This window comes from Pleurodeles waltl, chromosome 3_1 (assembly GCF_031143425.1).
Source record: "Pleurodeles waltl isolate 20211129_DDA chromosome 3_1, aPleWal1.hap1.20221129, whole genome shotgun sequence".
NCBI classification, from domain to species: domain Eukaryota; kingdom Metazoa; phylum Chordata; class Amphibia; order Caudata; family Salamandridae; genus Pleurodeles; species Pleurodeles waltl.
This window is the reverse complement of record NC_090440.1, coordinates 562,532,972-562,555,437: the sequence shown is the minus strand read 5'-3', so window position 1 is coordinate 562,555,437 and position 22,466 is coordinate 562,532,972. Positions and strand designations below refer to the sequence as shown.

The following is a 22,466-nucleotide window of genomic DNA, read 5'->3' as shown; positions in this document are numbered from 1 at the left end:
CCATTTGAGAAAGCTTCCAGATCTCATTGTATATGGCATAGATTAATCTTTTAGAGTGAGGCTTTCTTGGACCTAACAAGAAATCTTGTAAGCCTATGTCTTCAGATAGTGTATTAAGATGCTCTTTAACTGCTGCTAACCATTGTTGGCACAGTTTACCCACACTGTATGTAGTAACTATACTTGAGTGTTGACTAGAGACAAAGCAAGAGTCCAGCCGGCTAATCTCGAAACCCCTTGAGGAATTCACAGAATGTGCCTGACACCAATTTGTGTCTTTTGGCCACAATCACCACCCGCCGGGACTGGAAAGTGAAGAATTATAGGTACCAGCCTTAACCTTTGTATCTAATTCTTCCTCAATTACGTTTAGGAAGGACTGCCAATTGGTGAATTTTGCTGGTGTGGGGATACCGGGCGCATTCATTTCCTTTATATGTGCTAACCCTAAACAGGATGTCTGTTGAATTGTGTAATTTAAAAAGATCATTTGAACAGGAATAAGGCTCGCTCTAAATAAAGCTTCCCTACCCTGAATTTGCCAATCTTCTATTCTCCATACACTCTTTACATCGTTAGTGTTCTCCCAGTATTCATATCCTTCAACTCCAAGTGGGGAAACAAAGGAATCTGAATATATCAATGTTGTGATTGTTAGCAAAAAAAAAAAATTGTAGAAGGTGGTAACTTGAAATAATAGTATTCTGCATTTTTATTGTTATGCCCAGAAAAATATGTGGATTTATCTGAATAATGCTTTGGGCTTCCCACAGGTGGAGTGGAACAGTGTTCTCACTGTGTGTAATTAAATACTGATCTATGTCTTGTTGCTCGGTGCAAGCAGTAATGTCCCCAATTGTTAGAACATTTCTCCATAATTCTTTGTGTTAATGTACACATCATCACTTTCAAATACAGTATAGACCTGCAATTCAGCAAGCATTGAATCAACTGTTTGAACATCCCAGTCATCAGAAACAACACCAGGTGTAATTACATCAGTCATTGACATTGTGAAATCATATGGAATTTGAATGACCTCAGTGGGGCCGGTATATATCAAATGGAACTTTGTCCCAAACAATCCCATCAGGAATTGGTACTGTCAAAATGTTCACAAGGGTCAAGTCTCTTCGAACCTTGCGTGAGGAAAGACATGGAGATAAAACTTCATCCACAGGCTCAACAGAAGAGCGCTCAGGAAGATAATGACCATTTATAAGGAGAAAGAAAACAGTCATGAAACTAATCCATAATAGAAAGGCGAGCAATGTCAGGAGTATCCACAGATAATTCCATCAATAAGTTAAATAGTTATTTTTAAGTCATATGTACAGCTTACATGTCTTTGAAACAGTTTCACTTGCAGGTGCGGATGAAGTCGAAAAAAAGTCATCAAGGTCGATGAAGTAACCAGAAGCAGTTTCTGCAAACACAGGAGCCGATGCATTACTGGTGGATGAATCCACTTCGCGTGGAGGTTCATAGTAGACAATGTTGTCTGTTTGTGTTGAGTTCCAGTAGAAGACAGCCACATCTTGGACAGTTATTGTCGGTGAAGTGGTAACAGGAATCAGCAAAAGCTAATTTTCCACCCGCCCCATGCTCGAGGAGGCATTCGTAGCATTGTTGTACATACTGTGATAGTTGGAAGTCCTGTTGGGTAGTGAGAGGGGGACTGGGTACTACCCAAGGTACCTCTGGGTCTACTGTGCAGGATCGGCCACATGGTGTAGTTTGATGTTGTCAATAGAGACAAATCTGTTTGCTTTGGAACCAGGCAGCGGTGATAGGATGAGAGTTTTGGTACCTTGTATTCCCAGGACTTCAATCAGTGCTCTATAGGATGGGTCGAATTCTTTCTTCACAGCAATCTTCTCACAAACCAAATCCCCAACTTTAGGAATCCAGCTAGTGGAAGTTGTTGGCAAATCCCTTATTCCTAATGTGGCAGCACTGGCAGATGAATTATCATCACAAAATTGCTGAAGCTCCTGTAAAACAGTGAGACGTTCATTTATGTCAAAAGGTGTATCTGCTGCCACCAAACCAGGGCCATCCAGATCTGGGACATACATAGGTATCCCTAAGAGAATCTCATAAAGAGTGCGTCCCCCCCAAGGACCTTCTTGACAGATTATTCTGTGCTTTCTGTACCCCATAGAGGTGATGAAGCCAACTGCGGCCAGAACCTAGTATTCTAGCTGATAAGGACTGCTTTAGATCTCGATTCCTCTTCTCCACAACCGAATGGGTGGGCGTTTGATGTTTGAAACCTTTATCTGCTGGCAAATGTCATAGCAAAGAACATTGTGCTTGGGCTGTTTGTATAGACCCAGCCACCAGAAGCGTTTCTGTAAGTGTCATTGTGGCTGCAACACCAGCATGTGTAGAGGCGACACCCTCATGCGCTGCTTTAATTAAATCTTATCTCTAATCTTGGTTGGGGGTCACTCAATCGCCAACCTCAGGAATTGTTGCAAAGGCAACTTTCTGTGCACTGATGTGGTATCAATATTTTGTAGGGTATGCTTTTGGGAAAGGCTTTCCTTCAGCCAAAGCTTTCACTGCAGCCAATATTTCAGTATCCAATCTCGTCTAGGAACGAGTCACTGTAGCAACAGAAACCATAGCTACTGCCGATTTGGCCACTTCATCAGCCAAAGTATTGCCAATAACATGTACACCTACACGTTGGTGGCCCAATGTATAGACTACATGAGCATTAAGATCAGCTACCCTCCCCCAAAGAGTTCTGTGTTTTATGGTGTTCCCCTTTGAGTCTCTGAACCCGTTCAGTTGCCAATGATTAAGATAATCGTTGTAAGACTGGACACAGTAGTACGAATCACAAACAATAAATGTGAACTGTCCTGTATCCGTATGTTCCAGTGCTAGGATAAGTGCTTTAAGTTCAGCCAGCTGGGCTGTGCAATCCCCCAGGTCTGTGTGTAGATATTGTGAGGGTGGAATATACCATCCTTTATGACTTCATTCACAGCTGTGCAAGCGGCTGAGTACTGATGTTTAGTACCTACAACTGGTTGTGCTTTACCATCAGTGTAAATGACAGCATGGTATCTGTCAAGCGGCAAGATGTCTAGAGGTGCGGGGTACTCCTGTACATATTGGAGAAATTCTTGTGTTTGAAGTTTTGGATCAAAGATGTAATCAACATCAGTAGCAGTCAGGGAGGTTGCCCATTCAATCCAACGTGGATGTAATGCCTTAGTTTTAAGAACGGTAGCTTTGGTGACGGCCTCTAAGGCTGGCACCGGGGGTAACAACAATAATGCGTTTCCCTTGGGCAAGTGGCCTCTCCTTGATGACAGCCATCTGTACTGCAATTAGAATTTTGTTTTGTGGGTGCAAAGTGTTGTTCTGCATTGAAATTTAAATGGGATTTATAAGCTATGGGCACTATGTCACCTTCACTAAAGGTGACATAAGTGAACCCAATGGCACCAGCAATTAATCTGATGACCAAATTTGTTTCGTTATCACAGGTGTGAAAGTATTTTGCTTCTGGCATGTCCTGTTGCATTCCTCTAGGATGCGTGTGTGTTCAACTGTCCAGTGTCTGCTAGAAAAATCAGGGCGTATTAAGTCATTGAGTGGCTTGATGCTTTGTGCATAGTCAGGAATGTAAGTTCTGCCAAAGTTGAACAAACCAAGTAAAGACTGTAGTTTCTTGATAGTATTCGGGGGCTGGAGTTGAGCAAATTTTTCAAAAAAAGTGTAAGGCCAGGCGCTTGCCCTCCTTTGCTAGCTTGAATCCAAGGCACAATACAGTGAAAAAGGCTATTTCCTAAAATTACATTTGTAGCCACAGGCTGCGAATCCCAAAACGATCGGATCAAGCCTGGCAAGATGAATGTTGAGGTTGTTATCTGTGAGATAGATGTCATCCACATAGGACAACGCCTTGGGATCAATATCATGCAATATTGATGTTAAACAGCCCTAGGCTGTTCTTATAGCCCTGAGGCAAACAACAGAAGCATTTTGTGAGCCAAATGAGAATGCACTCAGCCCGACTTTTGTGTGCCAGGTTTTGGCAGAAAAAAACGTTGGAGATATCCAAGGTTGTTCTGAATTTTTTATGCAATATGTTATTAATTAGTGCTGTGCTGTGTGAATTTTGTATTGCGCATGTGCGTGTATGACTATTTAAGTCTCTGTAATCTAAGACTATTCTATATGAAAGGTCAGGTTTTTCAACAGGGAATAACTGGTTATTCATTGCAGAGACACACGGCTCAATTACACCCTGTACTCAAGCTGAGTGAGGATCTCCCTCACTGGAGCTTTGGCTTTGTGTTTAACGGGATATTGGGGCTGAGGCTAGGGGGTAGACCTAATCGGTATTACATGGTAAGGAGAATCCTTATCCCAGCCTACATGGTTGCGGCATAGCGCAGGTGCCTGTGCTAAAGCCCAGTTGACAGAGTAGGCTTGTTTTACTGCTTCTGGAACAAGATCAGAGAAAGAAGGCAAAATGACATCTTCCCCATGTGGGCACTTACGGACATGCTCATGTGGCCAGTCTCTTTCGGCTAATAGGATATCACAACTATATTCATCCCAGAATATTACACTAATGGTGCGCTCTACGTCTTCCTCAATTTTGACATTCAAATCATAAACCCTGTCGGGTGGGAGAACGCACCCTTCTGCAGTCTCGACTGCAATAAAGTCACTAGTTGCTGTTGCATCCAGATGATCTTTCAGACTCTGGCGACATATCCTGACTTCTGCCGCTCTGACCAGCAGTGTTACCGCCCATGTCTTGCTCTTCAGTGTTCTCAAGTTTACTAGCATTTTTAATTGAAAGTGCTGCCTCCTTTTTCTTTTTAAACTGTGGCTTTTGTTGTGGGGACTTGTCTTCTTTTCTGTCTGAAGACCGCAGTGAGTCTTTCTTCTGTTTCATGTAGTCAGGACGTTGCTCTGACCAGCCCACTCTCTTGCTACGTCTATCCGGTGAGTCCTGAAAGAAACAAGAGGGGTGTGAATCAGTACATCTGTCAAGAGTGTAGGAGGCTGGCCTGGTGTGCCATGGGTACCTATGGTACTTACACCTTCTACCAGGTCTAGGTATCCCTTATTAGTGTAGTGTAGTCAGTGTCTAGAAGCCAGGCTCTATAGAGGTAGCGGTGGATGAGCAGCCAAGGCTTATCTAGGAGACATGCAAAATTCGTGCAATACCACTGTAGTCACACACAGTACTTACACACATGAAAGAAAACACTCAGTGTTAGAAAAGGTACTTTATTTTGGTGACACAAATAACAAAAATGGCATAGGGGCTATACTCCTTTAGAAAGTAAGTAATACACAAATTATACACACTAGTATGCAGAAATAGACATAAAACACTCAGAAAACAGTGCAAATAGTGAAAATCACAATAGAGAGAAATAGCCCTAGGGGGAGCACAAACCATATACTAAAAAAGTGGAATGCGAAAGTCGGTCCCCCAACTAGGTAAGTGGAATGTGTAGAGGGGAGCTGGGAGTACTAGGAAAGCGAAAAGTTAAGTAACACAACCCATTCCAGCGACCAGGAAAGCAGGAGTAAATCACTGTAAATTCCCCAGAACACCCACTTAGAAGAAAAGAAGAATAATGCAAAGCCCAGGAGAGACTGCAATACACTAACAATGGATTCCTGGATCAGAGGACCTGTGGAAGAAGGGGACCAAGTCCAAGAAGCACAGCAGAGTCCAGGAAGGGCAGGAGCCCCTACCCATCAGACTGAAGGTGCAAGAGGTGAAGCAACGGTGAAGAGGGAGAGTCAGCACTGTACCCGAGAAAACGAAGTTGAGTTCCTGGAGGATGCAGGTGATGTCCCATGCCGGAAGGAGAATTGCAGTTGGGTTTGCTTCTTCGGATTCTGCCAACAAGCCTTGGCAAAACTGGCAGTTAGCGGAAAGTGGAGCTGCCGGGGACCAGGAAGGACCAGATGGACTCTACCCAGGAGGGAGAGTCAGAGGGGGCCCTCAGCAACACAGAGAGCCCACAGAAGCCCAGGCAGCATCCACAGGAGACCCACAGGGCGGGGACAGTAAAGTTGAGGAAGAGGCCCATGTAGCACTACGAAAAAGGCATCCACGCTGCCAGAGAACCACTCAGGGAGTTGTGCATCGCAGGATGGAGTGCTGGGGGCTAGAGCTTCAAGATGCCTGAAGATCTTGTGGAAAAGATGCCAACAAGCCTTGGCAGCTGCAAAGGATGCGGTGCACGGGGGTACTGTCCTGCGTGGACAGGCAAAGGTTTACCTCATACCAAGTTGAACAGCTTCAAGAGAGGACTGTCGGGACCACTTCAGTCCACCACCCGTGATGCAGGATCCAAGCAGTTCAGCAGGAGTTGGGATACATGCAGCCAGTCGTCGTTGCAGTTGGTGCCTGCAGAAGCAGGGGAGTGACTCCTTCACTCCAAAGGAGATTCCTTCTTCCTGCTGATACAGACTGAAGACGAGCTGTCCTCAGAGAATGCACGACCGGGGAAATGTTGCGGTTGCTGGAAAGAACCGTGGTCACAATGTTGCAGGCGGCATCTTGCTTCTTTGTTGCAGCTTGTCGGGTCCTGGAGTGTCCAGATGCAGTTTCTTCGGCCAGAAGTCGAAGTGGAGGTTGTACAAGAATCTTGCTGGAGTCTTGCAATCCGAATCTGAGAAGCCACCCAAGAGAGAGACCCTAAATAGCCCTGAATGGGTGACCACCTATCAGGAAGGGTCTCTGACGTCCCCTGCTGTCACTGGCCACTCAGATGCTCCCAGAGTTCCCTGCCAACCTTGAATCCAAGATGGCAAAGCCCAGGGACCCTCTGGAGGAGGTCTGAGCACCACCCCTGGGGTGGTGATGGACATTGGAGTGGTCACTCCTCTTTCCTTTGTCCAGTTCTGAGCCAGAGCAGGGACTATGGGTCCCTGACCCAGTGTAGACTGGTTTATGCAAGGAGGGCACCAAATGTGCCCTTCAAAGCATTGCCAGTGGCTTGGGGAAGCTATCCCATCCCAAGCCGGTAACACTTATTTCCAAAGGGAGAGGGTGTAACACCCCTCTCCCAAAGGAAATCCTTTGTTCTGCCTTCCTGGGCTTGAGCTTCTCAAGCAGCAGGAGGGCAGAAACCTGTCTGGGAGGTGGCAGCAGCTTGGGCTGCCTGGAAACCCTCAGAAGGCTGTAATGGCAATACTGGGGGTCCTCTAAGGAACCCCCAGAGAGCATGGAATCATACAAACTTGCAAAAGCATTGGGGTATGATTCCAACATGTTTGATACCAAACATGCCTATGTTCTGAGTTACCATTATGTAGCTGGACATTGACATATGTCCAGTACACATGTAAAATGGCGTCCCCGCACTCATGAAGTCTGGGAAAATGGGCTTGGAGTTTGAGGGGGTCCTCTGCTAGTGGAGGGCTGCCCTCACACACAGGTACATTGCATCCTGCCCTCTGGGCTAGAAGGCCTGCCATAGGGGTGACTTATAAGTGACCTGGTACATTGAAAAGTGGCAGTGAAAGGGTGCTTGCATCTTTTCACGCAGACTGCAATGGCAGTCCTGCAGAACCCTTTGCTTGAGCTCCCTATGGGTGGGGAAATATATGCTGCAGACCATAGGTATCCCCTGGAGCTCAAGTGCCCTGGATACCTAGATACCATATAGTAGGGGCTTATATGGGGGCACCAGTATGCCAATTGTGGGATAAAAATGGTTCCACCAACCAAGTTTAAAGGAGAGAGCATAATCACTGGGGTCCTGGCTATCAGGATCCCAGTGAACACAGTCAAACACACTCACAAACAGGCCACAAGTGGGGTTAACTAAGCTAGAAAGAGGCTACTTTCCTACAAGGAGCTTTTATATTTTCTCTATTTCTGAGATTGTATCTCCTTTCGGAGTTCTCCGGGTGTGGAGAATCTGCTGTCTGACTTTGTCTGTCTTTAATTTGCTTTTGTTTATCCCTGCACTTTATAGAACCCTCCTGTGCTTGCTTGGTACCTTCATTAGAGGTGCTACTCTGTATTTCAGACTTTTCGGCTTGGCTCCCAAATTATCCCATCCCGTACTAATAAAGGAATCGGAAAGGATTTTCAGTAGCTATTTCTCCTGTTTCAAGTGTGGAATGTCTCAGAGTTGTAGTACATTTGCAATTCTATATGTATGGAATGTGAATGTAGTGTTATCTTCCTCAGGAAAGGTAACCCATGAATAAAATGTTTGTTTGGTAAGCTGTATCAAGCTCAGCAACAACTATGCATTTTGTGAAAGTCAGCAAAGACAATCAAATGAGTCATGATGGACTCCCAAGACTTCAATGGCTAATTCAGTCCACAGTTTCTCAGGTACGGGTATTAAAGAAGCTGTAAAGTTGTGTTTTTTTTTCTTACAATAGTTTCATTCTGTGCGGTCACTCACCTTCCGTTCCACATCTTTAACAACACTAGGCCGTGCAGTGCACACCACAGAATCTTGCCTTTATAAGTGGCGCCCCTGAATATCTTTATGAATAATTCTGATTGTTTTCTAACTTTGGGAAAAAATGTAAGAATGATGCCTTTCTCTACAGACATTTCTTGAACTAGTTTTCAAAAAGGTCATCAAACTATTACCAAATTATTTTCATTAAGCCAAACTTTAATAGCGCCATCTGAACTTCTTCCCTCAACTGATCATCTTGCATGACATTCATCCAACCTTTGTGTAAAATACAGAAAGTCAGATGACACATACAACAGCATTTTATCATTAGAGCGAAGATTGCTGTGAGTGACAGAATGACAGACTCTGTATACAGAAAATAAAGGACAGTTTTGTGGACAATGCAGTGCACAAACAATGTTGTCTAGATAGAATCTTTTGCTGTTTGGAGGACAATTAAGAAACCTTATTTTCAAAGAGACCTAATCTGGTTATTTTATGCCAGCAATGACCCTGGCTGCCACATTTAGCATTTCTAGAAGGCATCTAAGCACGATCTCACAGTCTACGAAGTGATGGCTTTAGAAAAGATGTTCATTCGTAAGTCAGTGCTGAACAAAGACAAAATAAATGGAGCAATTTGGTAGGTTTAGTATTGCACTGTTTGAATTTATGAGAAGCCACCTAGTTTTTCCAGCACCGACCTGTCTTGCTGAAATCGAACAGCCCAAATCTTATTAGAAGATCGTCAGTTTTGATGTTTTTGATTACAGCGTAAGCAAGGTAGGTTTGGCTACTTTGTTCACAGTAGGAATGATCTACTAGGCTGAAAATTCTTCTATTACTAAGGGCGCAGGAATCCCACATGGATACCAATTTTACCTCTGTATTTTAAATAAATATTTTAAAACAATTACAAGACTGACCCATAGTCCAAGATGACTCTATTTCTAATGTCTTCAAAACATTGTTCAAAGCTACAGACCAACCAATACCTTGTCCTTGTGTGCATTTAACTCTTCCCATAGAATGGCTTTTTCAGATCAGCCTCCTGCAATTTGGTCCTATACCAGCGTCTTATTATTGTGGATTTACTCTGAAGTCACCAGCTAAGTGTGATAATATAATGAAAGTGAGACTATTTTTAATTTTAGATTTAAAATGTCATTGCAGTGGCTGCCACTTTCATTGAACCATATATATAAATATATATATATATATATATATACCTCCTTGTGTTTTCTCCTATAGAAAAAACGTCTCTGTCACACGATGTCTTCATCCAAAGATCCATTTATTTTGGCAAATCAACAAATCGCCCAACGCGTTTCGGGAGTCCAACTCCCTTGATCACGAGCAATTTTAGTCCATCTTTCAATTGCTATAAATTCCCTTCACCATAGTCATAGACATAAATGACGGTCAAAAAGCCCCACACCAAATACAGCGGCCATCTTAAAAACATGTTTTCTCTCCTCCCACCATATACCAAACACAAATAACGGACTACAGCCATATTGTCCGATTTTTTCGGCCATCTTAAAACACGTTCTCTATTAACTATTTATCATTCAGTATATAATACAATTATTCTATGAGCATCCACATATCCCTATTTATCAATCAGCTTAACCACTATCAAAACGCAATTATAATTATCAAAGATTAATTCATTTAAAGTACAGCAAAGACGGAAAGAAAATTCCAAAATATTTCCAATTTTTTCCCTCCATGTTTTTTTCAATTTACTCAATTTTTTCTCCTATTCTTATTCTCAATTAAATCGACGGCTTACTTCCCCAATTCACATTATATTAAGTCATTATTATATTATTTTATTTTATCTCTATATCTGAATCACAGATTTATTCATCAAATTTATCAAACATATAACTGTGCCGTCTACATTCATAATCCAACTAGTTAGTACTCATTGATTTTGCCCAAGTGGGCATTATATTTGATTGTGTTTTTAATATATTTTCATCCTTGCCTTATCTTGATGATTTATTAATTTCTAGTCTTAATCCATCAATATTTTTACTAGAAGTGGTTAGCCTGTTACATCAGCATGTTATCTCAATTCGATATAGTAGCTCCATTACTTTTCGATGACCATTTACATATATTTTTCTTCATATCTAAAAAGAGAATATATTTTATGTTAAAAACCCAAAAGTGAAAAAACATAAAAAATCTATTCCAATATCTACTACATATATCCATACTACTAATTTCCACTGCATCGTGCAAATATCAATATTGTCCCATATTTGTTATCAATATAATAAATGTACAGCTAGTTCATCTTTATTCAAACCTTCAGGTACCATGGTATTACACTCAATAATTAAACAAGATTCCAATGTCCTCAATTCCAATATACTATTTCCTCCTCGTATATTCATCATAATTCTATCCAATACCATAAATTCAAGTTATTTCACATTGTTTCCATGATATTCCTTAAAATGTCTGGCCCCCGGATACGATTTATCTCCATTTTTGTTTTAATTTTTAATGGCTCTCATGTGCTCTAATACTCTACTGCACCCTGCCTATTGGTTTACTCTTAATGACCTCAGATATTGACTCTTTATCCTTCAAGTGGAACATGCTCTTTCAGTGGGAGGAAGTTGTCAATAATGAGGGGTTCCTCACTGTGCTTTGGGATATGGTAAGGAATTTTGTTTTTAGGAGTTGTGCATATCTGGGGCTTGCTGCAGCTTGTATTTTCCCTTAAACGAGAGGTACCAGTGAAGGGGTTTGAGACGACCTGCTAAACAGTGTTCATAGCAGCAGCTTCTTTCCTGTTGCTAAATCTTTCAGGTAGATAGATGGTGCCCCATATGTGTTGCCTTTTCAGTTCCATTCTGATGCTCCTGCAAGCAGCATTAAAGTACATTTATGCAGGACTAATATGTAGTCTAAATGAGAACTAAGACTGGGTAGCAAGGACCCAGAGTTAAGCTGCAAAAGACAGGTAGCAGAAAATGGAGTTGTAAAAAGGCAGAAAAATGTTAGTGATGCAATACGAACACTATATCCAGTTAAAGACCTCTTTCTTTGCTTTTCCTGAATTTTCCAAGTAATGCGAGTGATTAGACCATAGAAGATATATGGAGAATATATTAAATGTCTGAGGTAGAGGACTAAATCTGTAATCCTGCTCTGTGAGTGGGTCCAAATATTCTCATGTTCATGCTAAAAGAAATCATATTCATTTAAAGAGCAATGATTACAGAGTCGGATTTGACACATGCAGAAATTTAAAATCGCTTAGGATGATTATTTTGTCTCAAAGAGAGGCAGAAGAAATTTGATTTCATCCCGCTTGGTAAGTAAATGAGCTGAGACCAATGGTGGATGGTACAAGAAAATGCTATCTAGAGACATCTCGTTCTCTTCCAGGGGATCCTCATCAATAGTCATAAACACTGAATATTCCCACCCATGTGCGGGGACCCCGGAGCATACATAAACACACATGTATATGTATCAAATGTATATGAAAAATAATATTCGAGTAGAGAATTGTAATATATATTATATACATGTGTAAGCAATAATGCAGTCTATGTTGTGAAACAGGCTAAAAATGCTTTATTTTTTGTGAAGGTTTTTTTTTTTTAAAGCCATGGAGACAAATTCTTTCTCTGTCTTTCAAAGTTCTGGCAGTGTTTGAAGGTCTCAGGACAGTGGCTTTGTGGCAAACAGACTATGCAGACTGAGTGTGGGTCAGTCTGGGCATTCTTTTTGCCACAAGCAGGGCATTTTACAAAAAGGGAAGACATTTTCTTCAGAGAAAAATCGTACTTTCCTCAGGAAATGAGAAATGAGAAAAGACGTTGAGTAAAGTAAAGAAAGCTGTGTTTTTAGAAGGTTTTTCTGGTAAAAAAAAAAAAAAAACTGAAAAATGAGAGCTCAATGCTCCAGGATCCTAACAGAAGGAGCCGGAAAAAAGAACTGACCTAACTGTGAACCAACTGTCACCTCACTCTCACCTCTGAGGCATGGTGGGATACTGGAGGTGCTCAGGCCTTAAAGGCACGGTGCCAGTTTTTTGGATCTGTTATGTTAACTTGCATGCAGTCTATTGGCTAATAATGCTCCCTCCTTTATTCTCAATGTAGTTTTTTCTTTTTACAATGAATTGTTTATACTTTCTATGCTCTCTTCTTTGATTGCAGAAAGGTTTTACCTTTAATTAAAAAGTTTAATTAAAAAAAAAAAAAGAATTCACAAAAAATAAAGCATTTTTAGCCTGTTTCACAACATAGACTGCATTATTGCTTACACATGTATATAAGATATATGTATTAAAATTCTCTACTCGAATATTACTTTTCATATACATTTGATACATATACATGAGTGTTTATATATGCTCCGAGGTCCGCGCACATGGGCAGGAATATTAAGTGTTTATGACTTTGATGAGGATACCCCTGGAAGAGAACTAGGATTTACAGGTAAGTAACTTATCCTTATAGCATCTAAATTGGTCAGTATGTAGGTGATGGACTGAAGAGGTCATGCCATTTGTTCATCACTTTTTCCATTCTTTTTTTCTTTGTGTCTAAAAATGCGATCATGAAGTGGAATATAGGAGTCATCATCTCCCCACAAAGTCTTCATTATGGTGACCAAACAGACGTTCCTAGAGCTATTCAAATTGATGCTCATATATATGTCTTTGAATGCAGATCGAAAATCGATTAAGCCTATGAAGTTCTTTAGAGTGAAAGAGCCATTCCTCACAGTGTTCTTGTATGCCGCAGATTTCACTCTTTTCAGTGGGTCAGGGTTTGCAGATTCTCTGCCCACATAATGAGAGGTGCATTTAGACTATAAGAAGAGGAGCATTTGGAACATACAATTTTGATTCACTTCGAGCAGGAGTTGTTTTTCCCAGTCTCTCTTTCACGGTTACTTTGGCTCCCGAGGAGATCTTATTGAGAGAATTTAGAATACCAGCTGCATTTAATCTGCTACAAAGATACCACGTCATACTCTTCACATAGGACACCAATCATTTATAACCCTGACTTTCCATAAGGGCTGACAGATTCTACATTCTGAACCTGTAATTCTGGCTGGGGACCCTCCTAGGTTGGAGAAACTCTTTGAGGATGGTTCATTTCTGGCTCCAGGGGAAATTTGCCAATGTTTTAACCTCCCCGCCACACGCAACTATAGACTGACACAATTAAGACACTGCATTCAATAAAAACACGAAAGAGAACCTCCTTAAATGATCCACCTCATTAGAAGCCCTATTTATAAATAGAATTTGCCATAAGGGCACTTTGTGACTCTTTACAAGAGTCTTCAGCAGCTCCAGTCTCAGTCCATACACAAATATGCACAGCTTTGTGAGTGGGATGTGCGGTTGGAGATCCCAGAGAACAGATGGACAATGATCTGATGCTGAGCAATCAAAGTGTCGATCTGTGCACAGCATAGAGAAAATGCGTATTAATTATTGACCTGTTGGCATCTCCCTCCGGTCTTTTTAAAAGTGGTGTTTGGAGCTCAGCCTTATGTTGGGACGGCAATGGTGAGAGGAGCACACTTTTACATGCTTGGTGGGGTGCGCTTCTATTAAGATGTTCTGAGTCGAAGGTCTATCTTATATCAAACCTATCACTGGGGCAGCATTACCCTAACAGCTCCTGGTGCTTCTGTTGGACCATCCAGGAGAGAACAGTGTATTCCCTATTATCACACCATTGGGTAAACTCATTTCTCACGTTTTGCCGGCGGCACTCTTCATAGTCGCCCAGCTGTGGAAGTAGCTGGCTGCACCCCCTATCACCCTGTGATGGAGTAAAGTCTGGATGATCTTTGTTCCGGAAAAACTATGTGGTTCTACATTAGAGTTTTCACATTTGATAGAACGTGGCTCCCATGATGCACATAAATCGCTCTTGAGGCTTTGTGTGTGGAGGGGTTAACCAGCACTTACTTCTGAAGTCCTTTGGCAGTCCCATATATGTGCTTCTTCATTGTCCTCAAGAACAAACAATGAACGACCCCCATGAATGCCAAACCTAACAACTGTGGAGTTTTCGATGTTAGAGACAATTACTACTATTACAAGTGTCCCTCCGCTGAGAAATGGGCTTTATTTTAAGTCCATTGGGATGCACACCGGCTAGGGCGAGTATACCAGCTTCTGTCTGATGGCTCTCACCAGACTGTTTCCCTCAAGTGTGCTGTTTGAGGGGAACATTTCAAAGGCTAACGATTCTTCTGCACTGCCATCCTGGAGCAAACTAAGTGCTGTCATTGCTTCTTATTTTACTCAACTGGCACAGCTGGGAAAATGACAGACATCTACAGATGCCTACATTTTCAGCTGTAATTATTAAATCTAAAGATAGCAAGTTGAGAGTTCATGTGGAACATGTGTGTTGCTTTCCTGCTCTGTATTTACTACGCTAAAGGAGAGAAAAATCTCCATCTGCTTCCATTTCCATACTGGCTATGAAAATTAAACATACGGAGCTACTGTGCACGAATATCCACCAGAAAGCTACCTTCTCACATTGCCAGCGAAACATTTAATTGACTGGTGGTGTGTTCAGATATTATGAGATATGGACATTTTCTATGAATTTCTCCATCTGAATGTGGTGATACTATTGAAGGATATGACTTGTGAACATTGAAGGATATGCTTGTGAGCTAGTCAATTCTACAACTTGTGGCATGATTCTCGGCAAATAAAGAGGCTTGTGTCTCTTTTTCCCACTCAAAAGGAGCAAGTCCAGCTGCAAACAAAGTAGCACCTCTGTGGAAAACATATTTGGCTCCTTTATACAATTTTTACTTGTATTAAGCCTTATAGTTTCCTTTGCCACTTCCTCCAAGGAATGAGCTTGCGATTCAGTTTTTTCAGTGACAATTATGGGCTAGAAAAAGAAGGTTTACTTGTAATGCTTGTTGTCCAAGATGGGAATATTCATTAGCTTACCAGTCCTCTTTCCCACCGGCACCAGTAGGTACTACTTGTTAAAAAATAATAATAATAATAATAGGATCTTGCTTGTCCATCAACAATATGAAATGAGGTCTCAACGGCTATAGCACTAGTTGCGGGGCAAATGAGTTGTCTTAAAACGGCGCTGTTACTTATCAACTTCCTAATACTGCTGCATATCTGTTCCTCTTATTTTTTTATTTCCTTTGAGAAGGAGTTGGCAAAGGCTAATTTTCTAAATCTAGTTTACTTTCCAAATAAACTATGTTCCTTTAATTGTGCCTGAATATTTTAGAAGAGATATCATCTGTCTCCAAAGGTGCTTCGGAATCCCTTACATAGACCGGTCTTTTCAATATTTTTGGTTTTAATGAAAAGTTGCTTGATGTAGAAATGGAATTGCAAGTAAGTAGTTTTCCTTCTGTTATATCTTTCTCTGTAGCCAGAGAGGAGAAGGACTGATGGAGTGAGGCCACACAGCTAGGTAGGACATGCATTTCCTAAAACATCCTTCTTTTGTGTTAAGGTACATGCTCCAGTATCCTCATTTAACTGATTGATATTCAGTGTTTTTGCTATTAGGATACTGAAGAGCTACAAATGACCTTGATTATATGATGAGTAACATACTTTGCTCGCACAAAGCCCTTCAAAGTGTATAATGATGTGATTTGCAAAACAATGCTAATAGATGTCCATTCATGTTAATATTTTTACAGATTAATAATGCTAATCTTCCACATAGCTCCTGTTATATTGTTATTCTAAAAGAATGACTGATCTGCTACCATACCCCAGAAACTGCATATGCAGCATCTGTTGGACCAGCCTGCGTGGCTTGTGGTGTAGTGAGACCTTCAGCATAGTATATGTGAATTCACTGGTAGCTTTCTGTGTGGCATTTGATGCCATATATTGGGTCCCTTCTTTGTGCTGTAATGGCAGGACATGCAACAGGAAATAAAACTAAAAGAGAAGTGCTAATGCACAATATGCTTCCCTTACACATCACACTTTTGTTACCCTTATCATTCTTATCCATGAGAAATGATTGGAAGCAGTGTACTATTATTACACATCACATACAAGAACCCTATTGCACTCATTCCATCTGCCTCCTTATAGGTCTGGTCACCGTTCTGCTCCCTGGTGGGGTGGATCTGGAGCTGTGTGCACCTACTTCACATTACTCAACTGTTTGTGCCACATCCACCATTCATCTCTGTAGGTGATATGTCTGATCATTGTGGTCCTGTGTAGTGTGTATTCTGTCTGTGTCTTTCACTGTTCTGCTCTCTTGACAGAGGAATCTGGAATCATTTACTGCCTCTCGCGGAACGAGTGTGACACTATGGCTGACACCCTGCAGAAGGAGGGGTTGTCAGCACTCGCGTATCATGCTGGTCTCAGTGATGCCAACCGTGACTATGCTCAGCTGAAGTGGATCAACCAAGATGGTTGTCAGGTATGGGGTGCTTTTGATGTAATTTATTTATTTACTGAATCAATAGCTGGTGCTCATCAGAGCGTAGGCAACAATATTTCTTTCTGACTAGCATGAAATAGGGAACAGTAATTAGTTGCAGGGAACACTTGTCATGCCCTCAAAAGATCAAAAATGTGTATTGTTTTGCCGCTTTTATGTAGCTTTCTTAACAGTAGAAGTCACTTGTAATTTACACTTTTGATGTGTATGGTTGTAAGTGTGTGGGATTGTAGAGCGATCTCTGTGGGAAGTATCGAGTGTAGCTTATGAGGTTGTGAAACTTGTTCCAAACATTTTGCTGCACATAATCATGAGGTGGTGGGAGAAGTGTGAGAACAGGTCCACTCATGTTAGGAGGTACATACTGGTATTTTTGACATGGTCTGCCTTGTAAGGTAAACAGACTTGAGCCAGGCAAGCTCAGTCCCTAACAGAATAAACCCTTTATGTTGCTACTAAACAAGTATTCTGCAAGTGCGAGATTTGAGTCTAGAACTGTGGTAAGTGCTTAGGCCTGCATCTGACCACTTCATGGTCTGCAGCTTTGGATCTTTCATAGATTCACATGCTTAAACTATCTATTGATGTTAGGTTGGAAACCCCTGGCAGTGAATGTTTAATCTCATAGAGACTTCCAGCCGCAGATTCCTTACCTTAGCATTTCCCCAGGCATCAGACTGGATCTGTAAGATTTTTTGCGAGCGTATCCCTGCATTATTCAGCTCCATTTGCGTCATCGTCCACGACAGGAGTGACACCCCTGGACTACATAGGCACCAACTAGACTCTGTGATGTTGGTTCTTTTCTTTCCAAACCAGCCAGTGCAGATCTGTCTACTCTGTCAGTCACTTTTTGGCTGGATTTTCTCTTTTTATGTTTTTTGTCAACTCCTTTTTGGGGATTTTCCTCCTGGTGTGGCAGGGATGCCTTCCATAAAGGCTGGCATCAAGTCCTGCGGTGCCTGTCATAGACCGATGTTGGTGATGGACCCACATCTTGTTTGCTTTTGGTGCTTGAGCAGGACCTCTACCCCAAGTTGTGCTCTGATTGCCTCGCCATGAACCCAAAGGCATTGTGGGAGTGATCCCTCAAGCTCCTGACTCCTTGGCTTGTAGCACAATGACATTCGAGGCCCTGATCGAGAGGAGGGTCCTGGGGGTCGGAGCAGAGTCCGAGATCCTTGTCGCACTCCAAGTTGTCGGGCCACTTGGGTAAGTCCCATCATAAGTAATAGAATAAGTCCCCAACTTTCCTGTAGCCAGAGCTACTCCTACCCAACTAAAGGAATTCTTTAAGGCCATGCGCCTCATATTTGAGCGGGCTGATCCCTTTGGGCACCGAGGGGTGAGCAGGGGCCCCTTCTGGGTTCACACTGGCAGCTTCAGCCCCAGCTCGAATTGGACCCTGAGGATCCTTGCCTGGATCTGGACCAGGTGTCGGGATCAGAATGGGAGCAGCGCCGGGAGCATCAGGACCAGTGCCAGGAAGGTTGATGTGGCACGACAGGCGCTGGTCCTGATGCTCCCTGCTCCCATTCTGATCCCGACACCGACATGGAGCCAGAGCTGCATCACCTGATGCCATTCCTAGTGCCGTCTGCAGCCCTGCCTTCCAGGCCGGAGACTGAGCCCTACTCCTGTGGGCCAGGACTTGGGGAGGAATGGGAGGGTTCACTGGACCCTGAGGAATACCAGCCAGAGTGGAGCCAGGTGGACTACATACTTCTCCAGAAACTGGTATGCTTTCCCCCTCTATCGTGGCTACGGACAAGGGAGCATCATTCGCAATGGTGCTTGGAGGGCGGCTGAGGTCCTTGACTTTCAGTTGCCCTCGGTGGCAGTCAAGACTAATGTCTTGATGGAGGTGCTGCAACCAGGAGTCGTCCCTCTTAGAACCTCTACTCCCTTTCAACTAAGCCCTCACTGATGTCCTACTGGGGTCATGGTCCAAACCCAGCACAAGGGCTCCTGTGAATTGGATGATTGCCTGTCACCACCGCCCTGCTCCAGGTGACCCATATTTCCTCACCTAACACCCTACTGCAGAAAGCTTTGTGGTCAAAGCCTCTATGTCCCATGTAAATCCTGGTGCATTCCCTACCGCACCCCTGGATAGGGAATCCAAAAGGCTGGACACTTTAGTGAAGAAGATATTTTCTTTCCCCAGCCTTGCGGTCTGTGAACACTACATGTCTTTTGAGTCGCTACTTCCATACTCTTTGGGACATGGTTGTGCAGATGCTGCCAGCATTGCCGGAGGAGGCCCGGGCCGAGTTCCCTCAGACTGTCGCTGATGAGAGAGACGTAGTGAAGTTCACTATACATTCTGGACTTGACAAGACCACTCACTGGGCAGAGCGATTTCATTGACGGTGGCCTTGAGGCCCCACGCCTGGTTTAGGACGGCTGGCTTTTCGCAGGATGTCCAATCATCTCTGATGGATATGCCCTTTGATGGCTCCTGTCTCTTTGGAGACAAGGTGGGTTCGGCCCCTGAGCACTTTGACATTACGGTCAGGATCTTGGGCCTTTCTGTAGCCTCACGTTGCCCACAATCCACCTTTCGCTCTTTTCATGGCTACAGAGGGGGCTTCCAGCCGCACCATTACCCTTCCAGCCACATACACGCTTCCCAGCCTTTGCGTGGGCCAAGGGCACAATACCCAGAGACCTCTTTGGTCAGGCAGCCAGTGGTCAGGTCATTCTCACACCAGCCCCCCCCCCCCTTACAAACTCCGCCCAATCCACCCCACCTCAAAACGTCTGAAGGGGCTTCCACTTCATGACTACCCCTACCACTCATGGCACCATCTTACGACAGGCTAATGGAGGATCATCTGTCCCTTCACCGCCAGGAAGTCATGGCTGTCTTGGCCAAGGGAGCCATAGAGAGGCTGCCAACTCCAGATATGGGTCATAGTTGCTATTCGCTATACTTTCTCATGCCAAAAAAGGGCAGAGTCCTTCGTCCTATCCTATGACCCCTCAACTACTTTCTCAAGAAGGAGACGTTCAAAATGCTCATGTTAGCTCAGGTCCTGTCAGTCCCTGGGCCCAGGCATCTGGATGGTAGCGTTGGACTTGCAGAACGCATATTTATACCTTCCTGTCCTGCCTGCCCACAGGCGTTACCTGCTGTTCAAGGATGGCCAAGAGAATTTTCAATTCACTGTGCTCCCGTTTGGCCTTACCAGAGCCCCACGGGTGTTCACCACGGTGATGATGGTGGTTGCAGCTCATCTGCAGAGATCAAGGGTGTTAGTCTTCCCCTTTCTCCATGACTGGCTGTTGAAGGTGGGCTTGCCCTAGGCTGTCGTCTCCCACCTCTAGACTACGGCGGACCTCCTGCATTCACTGGGGTTCATTATCAACATTCGGAAGTCCCACCTGACTCCCTCTCAGACTCTCCATTTTATCAAGACTGTTCTGTTCACAGTGCAGGCTCTGGATTATTCTTCAGAGTGGCGAGTCTAGGATATTCAGACTGTGATACAGTGTAAGGAAATGCCTCCTTGGCATGGTTACCCCCTGACTTTTTGCCTTTGCTGATGCCAAGTTATGATTTGAAAGTGTGCTGAGGCCTGCTAAACAGGCCCCAGCACCAGTGTTCTTTCCCTAACCTGTACCTCTGTTTCCACAATTGGCACACCCTGGCATCCAGGTAAGTCCCTTGTAACTGGTACCCCTGGTACCAAGGGCTCTGATGCCAGGGAAGGTCTCTAAGGGCTGCAGCATGTCTTATGCCACCCTGGAGACCCCTCACTCAGCACAGACACACTGCTTGCCAGCTTGTGTGTGCTGGTGGGGAGAAAATGACTGTGACATGGCACTCCCCTCAGGGTGCCATGCCAACCTCACACTGCCTATGGCATAGATAAGTCACCTCTCTAGCAGGCCTTACAGCCCTAAGGCAGGGTGCACTATACCATAGGTGAGGGCATAGGTGCATGAGCACTATGCCCCTACAGTGTCAAAGCAAAACCTTAGACATTGTAAGTGCAGGGTAGCCATAAGAGTATATGGTCTAGGAGTCTGTCAAACACGAACTCCACAGCACCATAATGGCTACACTGAAAACTGGGAAGTTTGGTATCAAACTTCTCAGCACAATAAATGCACACTGATGCCAGTGTACATTTTATTGTGAAATACACCCCACAGGGCATCTTAGAGATGCCCCCTGAAAACATACCCGACTTCCAGTGTGGGCTGACTAGTTTTACCAGGCTGCCACACACCAGACATGTTGCTGGCCACATGGGGAGAGTGCCTTTGTCACTCTGTGGCTAGTCACAAAGCCTGTACTGGGTGGAGGTGCTTCTCACCTCCCCCTGCAGGAACTGTAACACCTGGCGGTGAGCCTCAAAGGCTCACCCCCTTTGTTACAGCGCCCCAGGGCACTCCAGCTAGTGGAGATGCCCGCCCCCGTGGGGCCACGGCCCCACTTTTGCCGGAAAGGCCAGAGGGGGATAATGAGAAAAACAAGGAGTCGTCACTGGCCAGTCAGGACAGCCCCTAAGGTGTCCTGAGCTGAGGTGACTCTGACTTTTAGAAATCCTCCATCTTGCAGATGGAGGATTCCCCCAATAGGATTAGGGATGTGCCCTCCTCCCCTCAGGGAGGAGGCACAAAGAGGGTGTAGCCACCCTCAGGGCTAGTAGCCATTGGCTACTAACCCCCCAGACCTAAACACACCCCTAAATTGAGTATTTAGGGGCCCCCAGAACCAAGCAAGATAGATTCCTGCAACCTGAAGACGAAGAAGGACTGCTGACCTGAAAGCCCTGCAGAGAAGACGGAGACACCAACTGCTTTGGCCCCAGCCCTACCGGCCTTTCTCCCCACTTCAAGAGAAACTGCAACAGCGACGCGTTCCCCAGGGTCCAGCAACCTCTGAAGCTTCAGAGGACTACCCTGCATCTAAAAGGACCAGGAACTCCAGAGGACAGCGGCCCTGTTCCACAAAGACTGCAACTTTGCAACAAAGAAGCAACTTTTAAAGACCACACGTTTCCCGCCGGAAGTGTGAGGCTTTCCACTCTGCACCCGACGCCCCCGGCTCGACCTGCGGATAACCAACACTACAGGGAGGACTCCCTGACGACTGCGACCCTGTGAGTAGCCAGAGTTGAGCCCCCCCCAGCAACGCCTGCAGAGGGAATCCAGAGGCTCCCCCTGAACGCGACTGCCTGCTTCTAAGAACTCGACGCCTGGTAAAGACACTGCACCCGTAGCCCCCAGGACCTGAAGGATCCGACCTCCAGTGCAGAAGCGACCCCCAGGTGGCCCTCTCCCTTGCCCAGGTGGTGGCTACACCGAGGAGCCCCCCCCCCCCTTGCCTGCCTGCTTCGCTGAAGAGACCCCTGGGTCTCCCATTGAACTCCATTGCAAACCTGATGCCTGTTTGCACTCTGCACCCGGCCACCCCGTGCCGCTGAGGTTGTACTTTTTGTGCTGACTTGTGACCCCCCGGTGCCCTACAAAACCCCCCTGGTCTGCCCTCCGAAGACGCGGGTACCTACCTGCTGGCAGACTGGAACCGGGGCACCCCCTTCTCCATTGAAGCCTA

At 44.3% G+C, this 22,466-nt stretch overlaps 1 protein-coding gene across 6 annotated transcripts in view; it reads left to right on the top strand.

Annotated features, from left to right (window-relative positions):
• BLM (BLM RecQ like helicase) overlaps positions 1 to 22,466 on the top strand; it is a 386,095-nt gene that overhangs the window by 238,724 nt on the left and 124,905 nt on the right. For all 6 annotated transcript variants that reach the window (XM_069222975.1, XM_069222977.1, XM_069222973.1 and 3 more), the window contains one exon: positions 16,716 to 16,876. In XM_069222975.1, the coding sequence (XP_069079076.1) occupies positions 16,716 to 16,876 (161 nt within the window). The remainder of the gene's footprint in view (positions 1 to 16,715; positions 16,877 to 22,466) is intronic.